This window comes from Vigna angularis, chromosome 2 (genome assembly GCF_016808095.1).
Source record: "Vigna angularis cultivar LongXiaoDou No.4 chromosome 2, ASM1680809v1, whole genome shotgun sequence".
NCBI classification, from domain to species: Eukaryota; Viridiplantae; Streptophyta; class Magnoliopsida; order Fabales; family Fabaceae; genus Vigna; species Vigna angularis.
In genome coordinates, this window is record NC_068971.1 from 395,694 (window position 1) to 412,545 (window position 16,852).

General features: G+C 36.5%; 2 protein-coding genes across 2 annotated transcripts; both read right to left on the bottom strand.

Annotated features, from left to right (window-relative positions):
- Positions 1 to 2,735: 2,735 nt before the first annotated feature.
- On the bottom strand, positions 2,736 to 8,811 carry LOC108321700 (uncharacterized). The gene is made up of 4 exons (XM_017553530.2): positions 7,373 to 8,811; positions 4,781 to 5,352; positions 4,437 to 4,656; positions 2,736 to 4,232 (listed from the first exon to the last, which is right to left on the bottom strand). The coding sequence occupies exons 1-4, from the start codon at positions 8,615 to 8,617 to the stop codon at positions 2,883 to 2,885; spliced, it is 3,387 nt and encodes a 1,128-aa protein (XP_017409019.1). The 5' UTR covers positions 8,618 to 8,811; the 3' UTR covers positions 2,736 to 2,882.
- A 2,098-nt stretch (positions 8,812 to 10,909) lies between these two features.
- Positions 10,910 to 13,583, bottom strand: LOC108321612 (uncharacterized). The gene is made up of 2 exons (XM_017553427.2): positions 13,175 to 13,583; positions 10,910 to 11,513 (listed from the first exon to the last, which is right to left on the bottom strand). Exons 1-2 carry the CDS (start codon positions 13,477 to 13,479, stop codon positions 11,090 to 11,092), a joined length of 729 nt encoding a protein of 242 aa, XP_017408916.1. The 5' UTR covers positions 13,480 to 13,583; the 3' UTR covers positions 10,910 to 11,089.
- Between the last annotated feature and the right edge of the window lie 3,269 nt (positions 13,584 to 16,852).

Sequence of the window (16,852 nt, forward strand, 5' to 3'; positions counted from 1 at the left end):
TACATACAAATATTACATACAGATTATCAGTAAATAAAAATTCGTATGTAATACCTACATTACATACGGATTAGAATCCGTATGTAAATATCGGTATGTAATTTCAGTTTTTCTTGTAGTGAATAAATCTGGGAGGTTGCTCCATGTAAATCTATTCTTTCTCCATGTAAATCTCTTCTTGTAAATCATTGTTGAGAAAGTATTGTTGACATCTAGTGGAAAAAGAGGTCATTGTTGGAGAGTCACCAAGGCTATAAATAAACTAACAAAAGTCATCTTTTTCATGAGAAAAGCATATATATATATATATATATATATATATGGAAGGGTCAAACGCAATGGTAATAAAAAAGAGGTCAAAAGAGACGACATTGGAAGAATCCATAGATGAACAGGAGAGAAAAACCATAAAAATCCAAAATTCTCCAATCAAGGCACCTGAAAAAGGAAAAAAAGCAACCTCAATGCTATGAATAGCTGCTTGAGAGGAGATAGGACATGCGACAACGCATGATGAACCTGAAAAAGGAAAATGAGCAACCTCAACACTCTGAATTGCTACTAGACATGCCACTATGCACAACGAAAAAGGGAGAAAATTCACAACTTCAATAGATGCTTAGAGTGCATAGGAGATCTGATGAAGGTGTCGTTGATGGCATGGTAGTCGCATGGCCAAGAGAATAAAACCTATGTGATCATCGGTCGAAACTAGAAGTCTGGTAGTGGCTGTAGTAGACGATGGCGCTGCCAACAACGATGGGTGTAATGGTAGAGGAAAGAGAAATTGTTTTCCCAAAGAACCTTAAAATCTAGATATCATGTTGAGCATAGTGAAAACTATGTATGTAATTAATCTCTTTTATGTTGAGTATAAGTCCTTTATTTATAATAGAAGAAATATAAGTTAGGTCCAAAATACAAATAAAAAATAATAACAAACTAACTAAAAATAAAAAACTAATACTTTGTATTACATTATTATATTAGAAAGACGTAAATATATATTAGTATTATAATTTAAATAATTTATATTTAAAATTTAACTTAAAATTATTAATTATAAAATTAATATAAAAAAGTAATATTTTTTTAATTAATTTATTTAAATATATCAATTGATCAATTAAATACTTAAAGAATATTTACACCATTAGATATATTTTTAACATATATATATATAATAATAATTAAAATATTAAAGAATTAACGGAATCTAGACTTTTAGCCCTTTGTGGCTCAATGGATCAGAAGAGGGGATTTCTTCCTGAACCCATGTTTTCTTCCTGCACACTATAATCTTGTAGTCTTAGTAAAATGACTTCGTAATCCTTTATTAAAAAATTATTTAAAATTTTAATTTTATTTCAGGTTTTCCATTGCCTAAGAAACCCACCCCTTGACTTGCATTAACTAAATTTTATTTTAGATTATATAATTTATAATGTAAAATTATATTATAGACTTTCAAAATATATTATTCTAAATATAAATTTTTATTACGAATTCTAAAATATAATTTATATTTTTAAATTTTTTTTTAAATTTACATTACAAATTGTATATCAAGAATGTAAATATAGTCCAAAATAAAATTTACTTTTTGAATTATTTTTCAAGTTCAAATTTATATTATAAATTATATAATTTATAATGTAAATTTGTTTATTAATTGTATAATCTAAAATTTAAATTTATACTACAAATATAAATTTCAAATTGTACAATCTAAAATATATAAAATTAATAATTTTTATTTTTAAATTATGTAATCCAAAATATCTACAACAACTATCCGAAACTATAATTAAAACACACAAAAAATAATCTTATATTATGCCTTTCTATTAATTTCAGAAGGGGTATAATTGAAGATTTAAAAAATATAAAGTGTTAAAAGAAAACATGGGGTGCAGGAAGACATTCGCCCAGATACCACGTTGATCTTTTCTATACAAAATTGTATTTGTCTTATTTAAATTGAGTTTATATTAAACCACATTTGTAATTTTTTGTTTTAGAATAAACAATCATTCCTTTTATGGTTTCAGTAAAATGATATACAAACTTATTCTTATTTTCTGAATAAGCATTCATTCCTCATGTTTTTAGTAACTCCACTCATTTAACTTGTATTTAAAAAAAATGTCACTCAACTTTCTTACTTGTTTTAAAATACTACATTAACTAAAAAATTATAAAATGAAAATGTAAAAATTAAATAGTTTTTGTAAACAAACAAATTGAATGGTTTCAATATAATAAGGTGTGCGTCATCTTTATTAAAATATTAAAATATTAGGGAGATGAAGGTCATTTATCCAAAAACATAATATGAATTTAAAAAGTAGAGAAAGTTTGAAGGTTCATCAAAAAGAGCTTATGAATAAGCTCAAGCCGTCACAAGCTCATAACAATGTTACTTCATACATTCTGCTATGACCATCGCTAACAGACGAATTTCCACCTTAATAAAATCAAATACAAGTTCTCTATTGTATACATCGTTCTGACGAACCCAAAATGTTAACTACGCCCACTCATCAGATCAAGCTAACAAACAGAAACCATTCCTTAATTACTAATAATGATTTGGTATTCGTGAGCACATCCAATACGATAGTAAGAGCAAAAGGGTAAATCATAATTTTCATATCAATTCGATTGATTTCCACAGAAGCATCAGACACGTCAAACCACACTACGACATAAGTAGCCAAACTATAACTCATCAAGGTAAAGAGATTTGAAATTTTCAGGATGGGTTAAAAGTAATAACAAAAATGCATTTCACCATATTCCTCATACAAATTTAGGCAAGACAAGCATGTGCATCAATACCTAAATTGACAAACATATCGTACAGAATATATGACGGTTGTTTAGATGTATTTTAGACCAGAGATATACTGTTGCCTAGTCATTAGATACTGAGCCAAGGAATATATAACTCCTAATATACCCAAGATCTTAATCTTGAGTACATCTGTACATGCAATGGGAAGCAAATTAAGAGGCAAAGTTATCCACGGGGGTGAGTCACTTTGCTTCGTATGGCTCCACACGTACCTGTTGAAAAGTATATGACTGGGAAATGTAAGAATGAGAAGGGCCAAATTCTTCACCACGAAAATCCAGTCTGGCCCACCAATTTGAAGACCCCATCCACTATTTCCTTGCCAAACGTCTTCCCATATGCTGTAGAGGCTAGTTAAAACAAAGTAGGCTGATATGACTACAGACACAGGAAAGTATCTATGTTTGTCCCCAAAACCAGCAACAAAATCAGAGTCCTGATTAAGCAGCAGAAGGATAGGGGCCAGGAAAAATATGGCACGGTTTGAGCCACCGGTAAGATTAACATTCAGGACAAGACATATAGCAAAGCACAACACTGTGGCAACATTGCCAACGGCAGGCATCCAGGCCCCATCTGCAGCCATCCTCTTTATTGTAAAGGATGGTGCTGTAGTAGCCCTACGATGCTGCATAAACCTCATTCTTGGCAGGAAACTTGAAGATGCACTTTGACTAGCATGATTTTGTCTGACTCCACCTGAATCAACAGCCTTCTCCCGCAAAATGGAAGCAAGTTTATACTTTATCTCCAAAGCTATAAGCATGAAGATTGCTGCATACAAACCTAGAAGAGATATCCGGGCACCCTCAATTGCTAGCAATGTTGTAAGCTTCTTCTCCTCCTCACCCAGAGTTCCCAGCTCACTTTCTTCAAGAATATTTCTAATTCTCAGTTGGCCCTCCAAAAGATAAGTAACAGGAAAGAGAGCCACAAGTAGAGCAAACACCCAGGGTAAAACTTTTGTGCTTGTAGCAGAGGGCAGATGAGTGAACACAACAAAAACAGAGGCACAAACCATAGTGACAACAATGAGAACATGCAGAACACCAGCCCAGAGAAAGTATTCAGCAGCAATGTAAATACCAAGGGCAATCCCCATAGCAATGGAGTAAAATGTCCGTAATTCAACAATGTACTTGATGGGTATAATGGATGTAACTGATGCTAGAGTCAGCAAAATTGCAATAATAAGAAGCCAAGAAGGCCAGGTAGGCTTGCCAGCTGTATATCCATAAATTGAGATATCATCGGCAGAGTGCCGGGCAGTCTTGATCAGGTCTGATTGGTAAGTCAATGACACAGGAAGAGGGGGCTGCATCAGAATAAAAAGTAGACCAGTCGCGACTACCAGCACTAGACATCTTTTGGCAGACTGCAAAGAAAACAACAGCTTATGATCAATCTTTAGAAGCAGCTTAAAAATAAAGACATGACTATTTACTTTGTCAACACAGATAATGTTTACTTGGTGGTGAATGAATTTACTAGTAAAAGTTAGTAAATTGTAATGGATATCATAAAATCCCACTTCCCAAAATCAACAATGAAAATCACAGGATTAGATAGATACACATACCAAAACATGTGAGAAATGAATAGCAACAATTGGAACACAAGCCAATCCGGTCAACAGTATACTGAATCCCAAAATTAAACCATCAGAAGGAGACCTTCCATTCCACCACTGGAGAGCTTCAAAAATTGTTTCACGGCAGAACCATACAGACAAGGCAACTACAGAGGCATGTGCATAACCTTGCCATGGTTTCATCCTAGAAGTTGTTTTTGATCTCTCCCTACAAAATCCAACAACAGTGAATTACCACAAGTTTGAAAATAAAGTCTAGAGGTCAAAAATATGAAGGTTACTTAAGGTAGGATCCCCCACAACTGACAAATTCCAGAGACTGTCAAAGTTACCTGTAAAGAAGCAATGGAGGGGAAACAGCCAACAAGAGAACTGCTGAAACCCATACAACAGACTTTGATGAAATAAACAACATGGCTATCTTTGAAAAATAGAGGCAAGTCAAAATCCAAACTGCTTTTCCTCCAATTCGATTATCCACAGATAGCCTTCTCACCAAAGCCAAACCCAATAAAGTTGTCATCACAACCATATAGCTGGGATACATCACCTCATCCTCAAATCCATAATAGTAGATGCTAGAATAATTGAAAAACCGGTTCTCAATGTAGCATAAGAGCAGCGCATGACTTATCAGACCAGCCTCAGATAAAAAAGTCAACTTTGAAGGTAGTAGAGCTAAACCAGGAATAGCCATAGCCAAGACAGAATTTGCTATTATGAGTTTGCAAAAAGATTTAAGGGACATCCCTGCCATCCAAATATTTAAATCCCAGAAGTTGTGCAGAACAAACCATGTTACCATCAAGCTTCCAAGAATAACAAAAGCAAAGTATGACACTAGGCTCTTCTTTTCAAAAAATCGAGCCAAATAAAAGCCCGCAACTGCAGGCAGAGGGAGGAACTGCAAATCAAAAGGTGAAATATGTCAGAAAAAGAAAGAGAAAATCTAAAAGTGCTAATCGAAAAAAAATATACATATTAACCCATACAAAGCAATATTATCATCATCCACCAACGAAGTCAGCACTCAAAAAGTTCAATTCTTAAGAAAAATGCAGGCAGTTAACCAAGTTGCTTCGTGAAGCAATATGAATAACAGAATATTAAGCAGTGTTTTCAGCTTTCCACATCTTAGACAGGTGGCTTAGTTAATGAGCAGCGGTGCGAAAGAACACTAGCAAATATAACTAAAATGTTACAAGGATTAATTATTTAATACAAATAAACCTGAACTTTGCATTAAAATTAAGCATACTAGTTTTAATTGTTATCCGAAACTGTATCAATATTATCATTTTTCAGACCTCATATGAACTAGAAATATAGTCAATGTATTCTAAGGCTTGGAAAGTCCATTTTTCTCACTTATATTTAAAAGACTAAACTAAGGAGCTTAAACCCAGGTAACTTAGATGTCAAAACAGCTCTTTGCTTAAAGGTTTACATAACCTGATATCCACCATATCTCTGTATGCCAGCACACCCAGAGATCAAAAGATTGACCTTGAATATGTATTGGCATAAATCTGCGTTTCCCATACTAAAACAAGATAATTGCACGACGTAAGCGTACTTACATCAAAAAAATTTACATTGCACTACCATGAAATAGTAATGTCAAATAATACACTGAAATTACTAATAAAACCAATACAACCAACCAAGGCTTGGCTATCATAAATATGTGTGTGTGCAGACTGAATCTCAACTTATGAACAGATTAGGGACAAAATCAACAGTATCAACTTGATCGAACTAGTTGATAAATAGAAAAGGAGTTTGGATCAGCTCTTTCTGAGGCAACACTGATTGATTTGGTTCTTGATTTATAGAAGTATCTGACCAATCAAGATAGTACCAACCAAACAAGTAACACAAAAGAGCAGCCAAACCACCACAAATCTTACCATTTTGCCCAAGCTCACCCTCTAACCAAACATGTCACACACACAATATATATATATATATATATATATATATATATATATATATAACATAAATGATATATCATTAGATGGATCCTACTGTACATCTAATGTTTTCTTCGAAACATTGCAAGAAGCTTAGCATTTTGTAACTGTATTTTTAAACCTCTAACCTTGAGTACTACGCAGATATTTTATTCAGCTCGGAATAGATTAAAAAAATGGATCAAATGGAAATATACAGAAGTAATCTAGTTCGCCGTGCAAGAATGCCTTTAAAGGGGAGATGTTGACGAAAACATTTGAAGGTTTAGAATTTAATAGGTCGGAATAATGATTTTTGGTGAAAGGTGACAGTATAGCATATAGACAGATGCGAGTAAGAAATTCACAAGCCATGTGGGGGATCATGGGGTTAGAATTGGGTCTGTTTGGGTGCTTTCTCAGTTTTGTATAATGATGTCCAAAACGTAACTTTATTCAAAAGCCATTCTAATTTACTGTATATGTTAAACTAGAATAATATACACAGAACGGCCTCATTTACTTATCCTAATTGCCACCAATTATTGTATACGCCAGCAGCACTTTCAGTGGTCAATAGTGAAATAAAAGAAAAAATATAAAAAATTACTATAGTTTACACAGATTTCTACTCTAAATTTATAATGAAGCTAAAAACTTTTACAAAAAAGAAAACATGCTGACTTCTGAGGCTAACTTGAATCTAATGATCTATAATTCTTCCCATTCTCGCGTATACATATTAGATCCACGTTTCCACCCAAGTGTGCCAAAAAGCACATGTTAAGGAAAAATTGTTTCAGCACAATGAATTTGTTACAATAGCAAGCAGGCACCAAAGGGATTTGACCAACAATTTAATCAAACTTGTAATTGTAACACTAGCTCACTCCTACTCTAAGTAGCTTCACAACAATACAAAAATCTAAAGGCTAAACGATGAATAAAATTAACAATTCTAAATCTGCTTACCAGCAAGGGAAACCCCACAACAACTGCTCCAGCAGCACTGACCACAATAGCAGAAGTAGTGAAGGCAACAGAGCTGAGGGCATCGGAAACCAAACCCATGGCATAAGAACCGGCAGCAGCAGACCCTCCAAGCATGGTAATAGTCACAAGAACATAGTTCAGCGGCGGAGGCACCTGAATGTACCTCCCAAAGGCATGGAAAACCACCCTGACCTCCAATGCAACGACGACAAAAACCAAAGCAACAGCGCCATTGACTATACGAATGCTGTGGAGCTGGTTGGGGTTGCTGGTGACCCACCACAGCGCCCCTCTGGTGGAAGCATAGAGCTGAAAGAGAAAGGGAAGAAAGAAGAGAAGGATGAGGTCGCAGAAGGAAGCAGCGGAAGAAAGAAGGATATTGTAATGGGAGGCAATGTGAAACAGGAGAGGAACGAAGAGAAGGTTCAGAGTGTGGATGCAACTCTCCAGGGGTCCGAGGATGAAGCTGTCACGGGGAGCCTCACCGCCGTGATACCTGGCCTCGTGTTTGGTCTTGAAGGAGGAGACGCGAGGGACGGAGAAGAGCCAGTAGAAGCAGCAGTTGAAGGCGGCGAGGTAGTAGGCGGCGTTGTTGATTCCGACGGCGGCGATGGCGGCCCAGGCGAAGAGGGAGGAGGCGGAGACGGGGAGGCAAGCGAAGAGCAGCCGCTCGAGGGCAACGGCGATGGAAGGGTTTTCGAGGAGGAGCCACTTGAACTGGAGAGAGGACCAGACGCCGAGGAGAAAGGTGGTGTGGGCGCAGAGGAAGGAGGCGATGGCAGCAACGGCGACGGAGGAGTTGAAGGCGGCAAGGAGGGAGGAGGAGGCCGAGAGGAAGAAGGCGAGTTGGGCGAAGATAAGGGAGAACCACACGGCAAAGAAGGCGGCGGGCTTGAGGCTGAGGGCGTCGAGGATGTAGGAGATCATTAAGCCAACGACGAGGGTGGCGACGACGGGGGTGCCACCGAGGTCGAGGAGGAATAAGGCGGATGGGATTAGGGCGATGGCGATCCGGTAGTTGTGGGCGAATGATGAGGGGGTTTTGAGGGATCTGGAGGAGGCGGAGGAGGCGGAGGAAGCGGAGGTGGAGGAGACGCCATTGCCATGAAGGTGACGCGACGGCGAAGGGTGGGAGTCGTTAGGGTTTGGGGAGGAGGAGAAGGAGGGGGCGCTGTTGGATGAGGACAAGGTTACGTGTGGGCGAAATGCGCGAGGTTGCAGCATTTTACTATTTCTTCTTCACTTTGCTCCTCTCCCCAAAACTTGATCGGTGAAGAAGCTAATTGCTCACTTCATTCATTCATTCATACATTCATCTGCACCAGAACTAGCTACAGTATACTCCTTCTCAACTCTGTTTTTTCTTTGGTCAAACTAGTTGCTTCTCTTCTCCTCTCTGTCTCTGCATTTCGTGGGCCTTTCTTTTCTCAAACAATTCCTCCTTTAGTGGGCTCAGACTGGACTATTTCTTTTACGCACTTTCCCATCTTATTCTCACAATTGCTTTTCACACCCCCATTGTTTCTTCTTTCGTCCCCTCGGTATGATGCAATTACCATATCATATACTTTTCGTAAATTTATTACACGTCGCATTCAGAAAAAAATGTATTATGAAATGATAATTCTAAAATACGCTTTGGAGTGCATAATTCAAAGTTAATTTTTAAGTACATTTGCCTAACCCAATAATAAGATTTATTACCATGAAATAAATGTTTCAAAATAGTTTGCAATTTATTCTAAAATTTTATTTTCTGAAAATATAAGAGTTATAACTTCTCAAAATACTTTTTTTCTAGAAGGTCTCCGCAATATTTAATTGGAAAACTTTTTAATACGTTCTGGATAACATTTTTCAGAATATAAAAATTTTAAAAGTTCATTATTATCATTCACCTTTAATGGGAAGGTGTAGGAAACAACTGTGGAGGTGCAAAAGAATAGGCTGAGTATTCTCCAAAGATCGGCTCATTTTTTTTAAATCAGTCCATTAGAGGCCTATAGTGTGGGCTTGTAAAAAAACCCTATAAAGTAGAGGCTATTAGATCCTGCACTATATCCCTACATTCCGGAATTCATTTTTTTTTCTGTTAGACAATCACTCCATTTCTATTACTGAAACAGTTTTTATGAGACTTTCAATGGGGTGCACCAAGAAATTTGACAGGGTGTACCAAGTAATTTGATAGGGTGCAGGAAGTCCTTGCCTAAAGTAGAAACCTATGGTGTGGCTTGTATGAATTGGGCTCAAAGAAAGGGCGTCTGGCCTTCCTTGGAAGACTTGTGTTCTATGTGTGCTGTTTCCCACCTGCTTCTTTGTTCTTGCATTCTACAATAATTGAGAGTTTTAGTTACAACCTTAATTTTCCCAATAATGAGTAATTTAGCTTCTATAAAATGAAATAGGGAAGCTACAATATGGCTTCAATAGTTAAAAAAAAATTATTGGCACGGTAGATGTGCATAAATATCCTCATTATTTTTGTGTGAAATCCAAAAGTTACAGAGAAGTAACTTGTAGAGATGAGTCCAATTTGTGTCAGACAGTGGAACCAGACACGAAACAAGTTGTGGTGAAAGAAAGCGCGGTGTGTCTTTCGTCCGAAGAGGTGTGTTTTGTGCGTGGGTACACTTGCTTGTCTCTTCGATCTTGCATCTGTAATTCACAGACAGAGAGAGTGACTTACGTTAGGAACAACTTGAGTAGGTGTTTTGTTTGGTTTGTGCGAACGTAAAACCTAATTACATTACAGCTTCAAGAGGAGTTTTCCTAGGAGGATGAGATCCGGTCCTTTTCTGTTGTCGGCATCGTATAATTTTGAAAATTTGATGCCTGCACTTTCACATATGAAGCTTGATTAAGTCCCATGATAATGACCGATGGGACGGGTGGTTCCCCTTAAATGCCAGTGCAGCCACCTGTTACGCGCATTTACGCTGTGCAACAGCACCTTTGCAGGAATCATTATCGCCCTCATTAATATCTAAGATTATTTTCTTGCCTCCTGCTGCTGCCGCTGCTGGCGTACAATTCACTCCATCTCTTATTATTTTAAATACTGCTGTTCAGTGTTTATAAACCTTTTCAAATGAATAAATACCATTCGGTCCATTGTATCCTTGATAACTTCTTAACAACTCAATACCTCTTAATAATTGCAGACAGATGCATCAGTCTTTTTTTGTAGTAATTCTCTAGCCTGGCCTCAAATGAAGCTACCCTTGTTTGTGACACTTTTTGATAGAATTCAAACATTTTATAATGCTCAACGCGTACAGATAACATCATATCATAACATATTCTTCCCATTCATTCACTCACAAAGGTACGTAATCGTACCACTGGATCGTTACTCCGAGTTTTTAGTACGGAAAAGGTTCACATAGGACCACCAATCACCCACACTTACTACCTAATACACCAGCTCACTTCGTGAACGATTCTGCTAAGAATTATTGTGCACGTTCAACTACTGCATCTAGAGAAAGGATTTAAATAAAATTAAACAAGAGCTCTCCAACCAAAGTCTGCATAATTGAACTGTGAAATGCAACTACCAAATACTAAACGATGATCAAGTCACAACAAATACATTTATAGGGTGTGTGTATAATGTTAATAATACTAAATAAATGATGATCCTTGACCTTTTTTAAGGCACTCCGACTCTTATTAATCAGATAAGGTAGGTCACTAATCATCGATGTTTTTTTTGCTGGGCGGGTTTTCAGCTACTGAAACTTGGGATGAATACTTTTTAATTCTCAGAGAAATAAGTACACTAGACAAAATACCAACTGCAGGAAAAAAGTAGGACCAAATTTGAGATTTCTTTGAGCCAGAGGCCGTAGCAACAGCAGCACCGGCAAGGCTTCCTATAGATGTATTCTGCAAGATCATGGGAAGACATCCAATTGAGGTAGGAAGAAGAAAATCCAAAAGAAACCGAACTTCAGTAGCCGCTAAGGTATAGTTAATAACGTAAGAGGGCACGGGTGAGAAGCGAGCAAGAAGAACAAATTTCCAACCATCTCGCTCAACTCCTCTAGAGATCATGTGAAAATATCTGTTTCTTTTGGCCCAGTCCATTGCTGAGCTTGAACTCCTGAATACCAACCTGAAAGAACCCAAATTTCAGCACAGCAAACAGAGAGAAACACCCTAGAAATTACATGCATGCTTAAGTTAGCATATGCAATTAAATCGACAATACGTCATTAGCACGTGTATATCTTTGTTACTAACTAGACTAGTTAAACTATAATAGTATTCACGTAAAAGCCTAGCTCAATAAACCTATGAATAAGCGTTTACTGCTGACTTGTATATACACTTGCAGCTCTTCTTGGCAGTCGGTGGTAAAGTCAAATGTGAAAAAACTAAAATGGAAATGATTTTCTTGAATTTCTATTCTGATAAAGCAATAAAGAAAAACTCAACACGTTTTGTGCCCAGCTTGAATTAGAAGTCTATTATTCTTCCCAGTCCCAAGGACGTAAATTAGGTCCACCTACTTGAGCCTGAGGCGAAGATACAAGTTACGTAAACATAGACTCACGGTTTCAACAAAATTCACAAATGTTTTGGTACAATGCCAGCACCGCGTTTGAACATAAAACCTCTACAAACCAACCAAGGACACCGACCCAATCCAAATTCTGTCTTCTAAAACCTGGTTACCACATACTAGTTACTACTTCCTTAACATGAGTTAACAAGTTAGCAAATGTTTATAATTAAGAAAGTCATCGACATGTACCCTAACACAATTTCCACAGATTAAAATTGGTTAAAAACTACAAAATAATCAGTGATGTTCATTAAATATGAAGGGCGACCCATACAATTTTATTATTTTGGATAGATTTCAGATTATAGTAGCATGAAGTGTATTAAAAGGGTTGTGTTCCAAAGTGTGTCATTGCTTCTCTTATTATTTTTGACTCATTTACAGAAGGGTAAAAGTTTATTAAAATGCAAAGCGAAAAATAATCAGAAAAGACTAAAGAGGAGAATAAAACCTCTTCAAAGAAAACAAAAAGATAAAACAAACACAAGTCAGCACAAAAGTAGTTCCAATTTGCTTACAATATTTGCCCAAAAGATTCCCACAATAAAAGGCATAAAGCTTAACATAAACAGAAAAACACCAAATAGAGAACGATACTAAAGTTCGTGGCACTCCTTTTCCATAGACAAAAGGAAATCCAAATTCCAATTAAGTTCTTTAGAACCATCTAATGAACAAGATTGAAGAGGACCGAGGTGTTAAAAAACAGTCCACAACCACGATTTCAACTACAATATATAGATCTTTTTATGTCTGAAACCACAATTAGGGCCTTAGTTTCCCACAAAACACAACAAACTCGCAGTCACACTTTAAAATCATGATGAGGACTAACAGCAGAGGATAATTCATTGTTCCCTCTGCTCACTGGACTAATCAAGCAAGACGTGATCTCCAAATTGTTCGGATCAATAAGTAGTTTCCATAAATTGAAAATTGCGGCAACTGACTAAATTCCTAAAGATGAGCTATTCAGTCTTAAATGCAGCCAGAAAATAACAGAAATTCGGAGAATTGCTTTGATCAGCAACAGCTAGTGATCCTACGCCAAAATCAACTATCCATTAATCGTTCCTTTATAACGAATTGACAATTATCAAGCTAAAACCCCATTGAAAGCAAAGTCAACGACTACAGTAGTCCTAATTGCACGTCCCAAATAATTATCCTAAAAAATGAGCGGAGAGATGTGAAAAAGATGTATAAACCTGCCGATGGAGAAGGAGAGTGAGGCGGCGAGGATTTTGGCGGAGAAGACGCATAAGACGGAAGGGAAAAAGCCGAAGAGAAGAGGACCGGCGGTTTCGAAAAAGATTGCAGAGGGCAAACAGAGGGCAATGGAAATCGTGTGGACCGACACGTACAGAGGGATTGCCCAAATCCCTAATTTCTCCGACCATTCTCTCACCAACCTGAAAGACTCCTCCCTGTCCCATCCACCGCCTTGCCAACCTCTCCACACCGCCACTGCCACCGCCAACAACGCCACTTTCCACCACCACCCCCGCCCCATCGTTGCCGCGATTTGGATTCTGAATCAACCGACCCACAAGCCGCCACTAGAGTTAAACTATTAGATTGTTACTATTATTTAATACTGTTAAATATTATAGATACGAAGATGTCAGATTTGTCTATTCTCTTTTTAAAATGCTTGTGTTTTCTCCACGGTAATTTTCAAAACCTATCGCTATAATATTAATAAAAATTTTGTATTAATTTAATTCCCTTGAAAACATATGAAAAAACATATATATAGTAATATAGTAAGAAAACTATAATGTACTACAAGTATAAGTTTAATGTAAATTCAAAACGTAATATAATAATGAATAACATATCACACTCATTCAAAGTTTACAATTTTATTTTGTAATCATGTCATAATAATATATTGAGACATGCATCATGTAGATATTTGCATTAGTAAGAGAAAAAATAAATAAGTATAAGAATAGAGTAATTTACAACAACTTCATCGTACACATACAAGGTTGTAGTATATTTGATGCTAGGTTATGTTTTTGCAACTTTTGGATTACGTTGTTGGAATGTAGACATACAAATAGTACCATTTAAACAAGAAACGTGACTTAGAATTAATATTGTGTTTGTAATGACGATTAGATACTGGTACCATATAAAAGGTTAGTTTTTTCTCCAAAAATATAATATATAATATCTTCTACAGCTCAAATCCTAGCAATTTTCGGATTTTCTTATATCATGTTAACCTTTATTTGGTGTTGTACCTACTGCAAAAACATCACACTTGTTATTTTCTTCATCGTCTTTACTAATCACCTACCAAAAAAATCACACCTTTAATATATATATATATATATATATATATATATATATGCATATACCTACACCCAAGATTTATCAAACACTCAAATTAAAAAATAACTGTATATGATTTAGATGTATTTTAAAAAATATACATAATAAAGACAATACATATCAAACTATTAAAAAAAGGTTTAATCCTTTTAGACATCTCTATTTGTGTAGGGTTGTCTCAAATAGGTCCTCGTATTTATTTTTATCTTAATTAGGTCCCTATTTTTGTAAAATTGAGTCAATTGGAACCTTGCCGTTAATTTTAATAGACGGCGTTAAATTTATTGAGTCGTGGCATGCTGACGAAGCAAATTTTAATGACGTGGCACACTGAGATTGTATTAGGTGGAATTTAATTATGCATTAGGTGAAATTTAAAGCATTGTCTTCTTCTTTGGTGTCCTCTTCCTGTTAGGGTTTTTGAAGTTGCAGTGATTTCACACAGATCATTCAAAAAGTATTTTATCTTTTATGTCAATCAGCAACCAGTGCCTCAATTCCGTTTATTCAATACAACATAAGGGGTTTATATATTTCAGAATCTTCAAATCTTAAACAGTAAATCTTCTTCCTGTTGGGTAATTGGAAAGTGCATCCCAAAGAACTGAGAAGCTCAACCAGACAGAGAAAACTAAAAAGAATACACCTTTCCAGATGCCTTTGGAGGCCAAGAAGTGGAACTTGGGGACAAACGTTCAAGAAATTAGGAACAAAGTACACAAATCCCATGTCCCACTACACATTTTTAACACTTAACTAAGAAATTAGGAAGAAAGTATACGACTTTCCTCTTCCCAATTCCTCTGAACCGCTTCCGCGATCGATCAATGTTCATTATCTGATTCAATTCCAAACCCTAACCATATCAATTGCATTGCCCTCTTTTTCCCACCCCTTCAATGGCCAATGTCTCTATCGTTGGGTAGTGGCAACTCCTTTACAACCGCTACTACCAAGGTCGTCGTTGCGCCCTTTGGCGGCCCAGTCGCCGTCATCAGTGACGACTCCAAGATCGTCCAGCTACACGCCGAGTCTGCCCTCCGCAAGCTTCGCCTCTTCTCTTCCTCCGGCGGCCGCCTCTTCTCTTCTCTTCCTCCGGCGACCTAACCTCTCTCTAGGAAAAGAGTGCTTCGAGGACAACGTTGCAGATTGTGCGTTTTGGGGAACGACTTGGTTTGCATCATCGAGGCTACCCAACTTTTCTACACGCAGATTTCAAGAACCCAAGGGCGGTGAAGCTCACGAATCCCCTGATCAATGAGATGCCTCATTGCTAGGCGTGAATGATGTTGTGATGCTTGTTATGGAGGAGGATGGCGTGCAGAGGCTCGGGGAGGGAGTTCTGCGTGGACCACTGTAGAAGATGGTGGTTTCACGCGAGGCTGTTAGCGGAGGCGGTGCTGGGAGCAGCAGCGGTGGAAAAGGTGCTGAAGCTGGTGGAGGACGCAGCGTGTGTGACAGAATGCTGAACAAGGTTCTGAAGGGGTGTGGCGATAAAGATTAGGGTTAATTATTTTGTTATCAGTCATAAATTAGGTTTAATTATTTAAAACTTGAAATAAAATAAATTACACAACCACGTGCCACGTCATTAAAATTTGCTTCATCAGCATGCCACGACTCAATAAATTTAACGCCGTCTATTAAAATTAACGGCAAGGTTCCAATTGACTCAATTTTACAAAAATAGGGACCTAATTAAGATAAAAATAAATACGAGGACCTATTTGAGACAACCCTACACAAATAGGGATGTCCGAAAGGATTAAACCTTAAAAAAATGATGGGGTTTTCTTCCAAAAAAATTGTTCAAAAATAAGGAAAAAACGTACTTATTCTACCAATAGTTGTATTTTTTATGTCTTTATTTTTAGTATAAAAACGTATTTATTCTACCAATAGTTGTATTTTTTATGTCTTTATATTTAGTACGTGTAATATATGGTGTGTCGGTCGGTACACGATAAAATGAACTGTCAACTGATGGGATATGACCGATAGGAACAGACAGTCGTTGAAGGTAGTTAAGAGATAATTAATTGTGTAACGGTCATTAACAGATGATCAATGGATACATTCACGGTTATTAATGGTTAAATAAGATTTGATTATCATAAACTCTATAAATGTAAGTTTGATGTCAAGATAAAAACAATTTTTGGCATAGTTCAATTCATTAAGACCTTCTTAAAAAACATATTTCACTTGAGCGTTGGAGTGTCTTACAGATCAAACACCGATGTTACCCGTGGAGAAGCGTGCACAATCCTAATAAGAAGTAAGCTAGGATAGGATGATCGTCCCTCAACCCTACATAACCGAAAAAGTATTATATATATATATATATATATATATATATATATATATATATATATATATAAATATATGTGAAAAAGTGTGCACAATCATGATAAGTAACAAGTCAGGATAGAACGATTGTCCCTAAAAATATATATATATATATATATATATATTAATGTGTACATGCATATAAATATTGATTTAATATAACTTTATGAAAAATAAATAATGATATTTTAAAA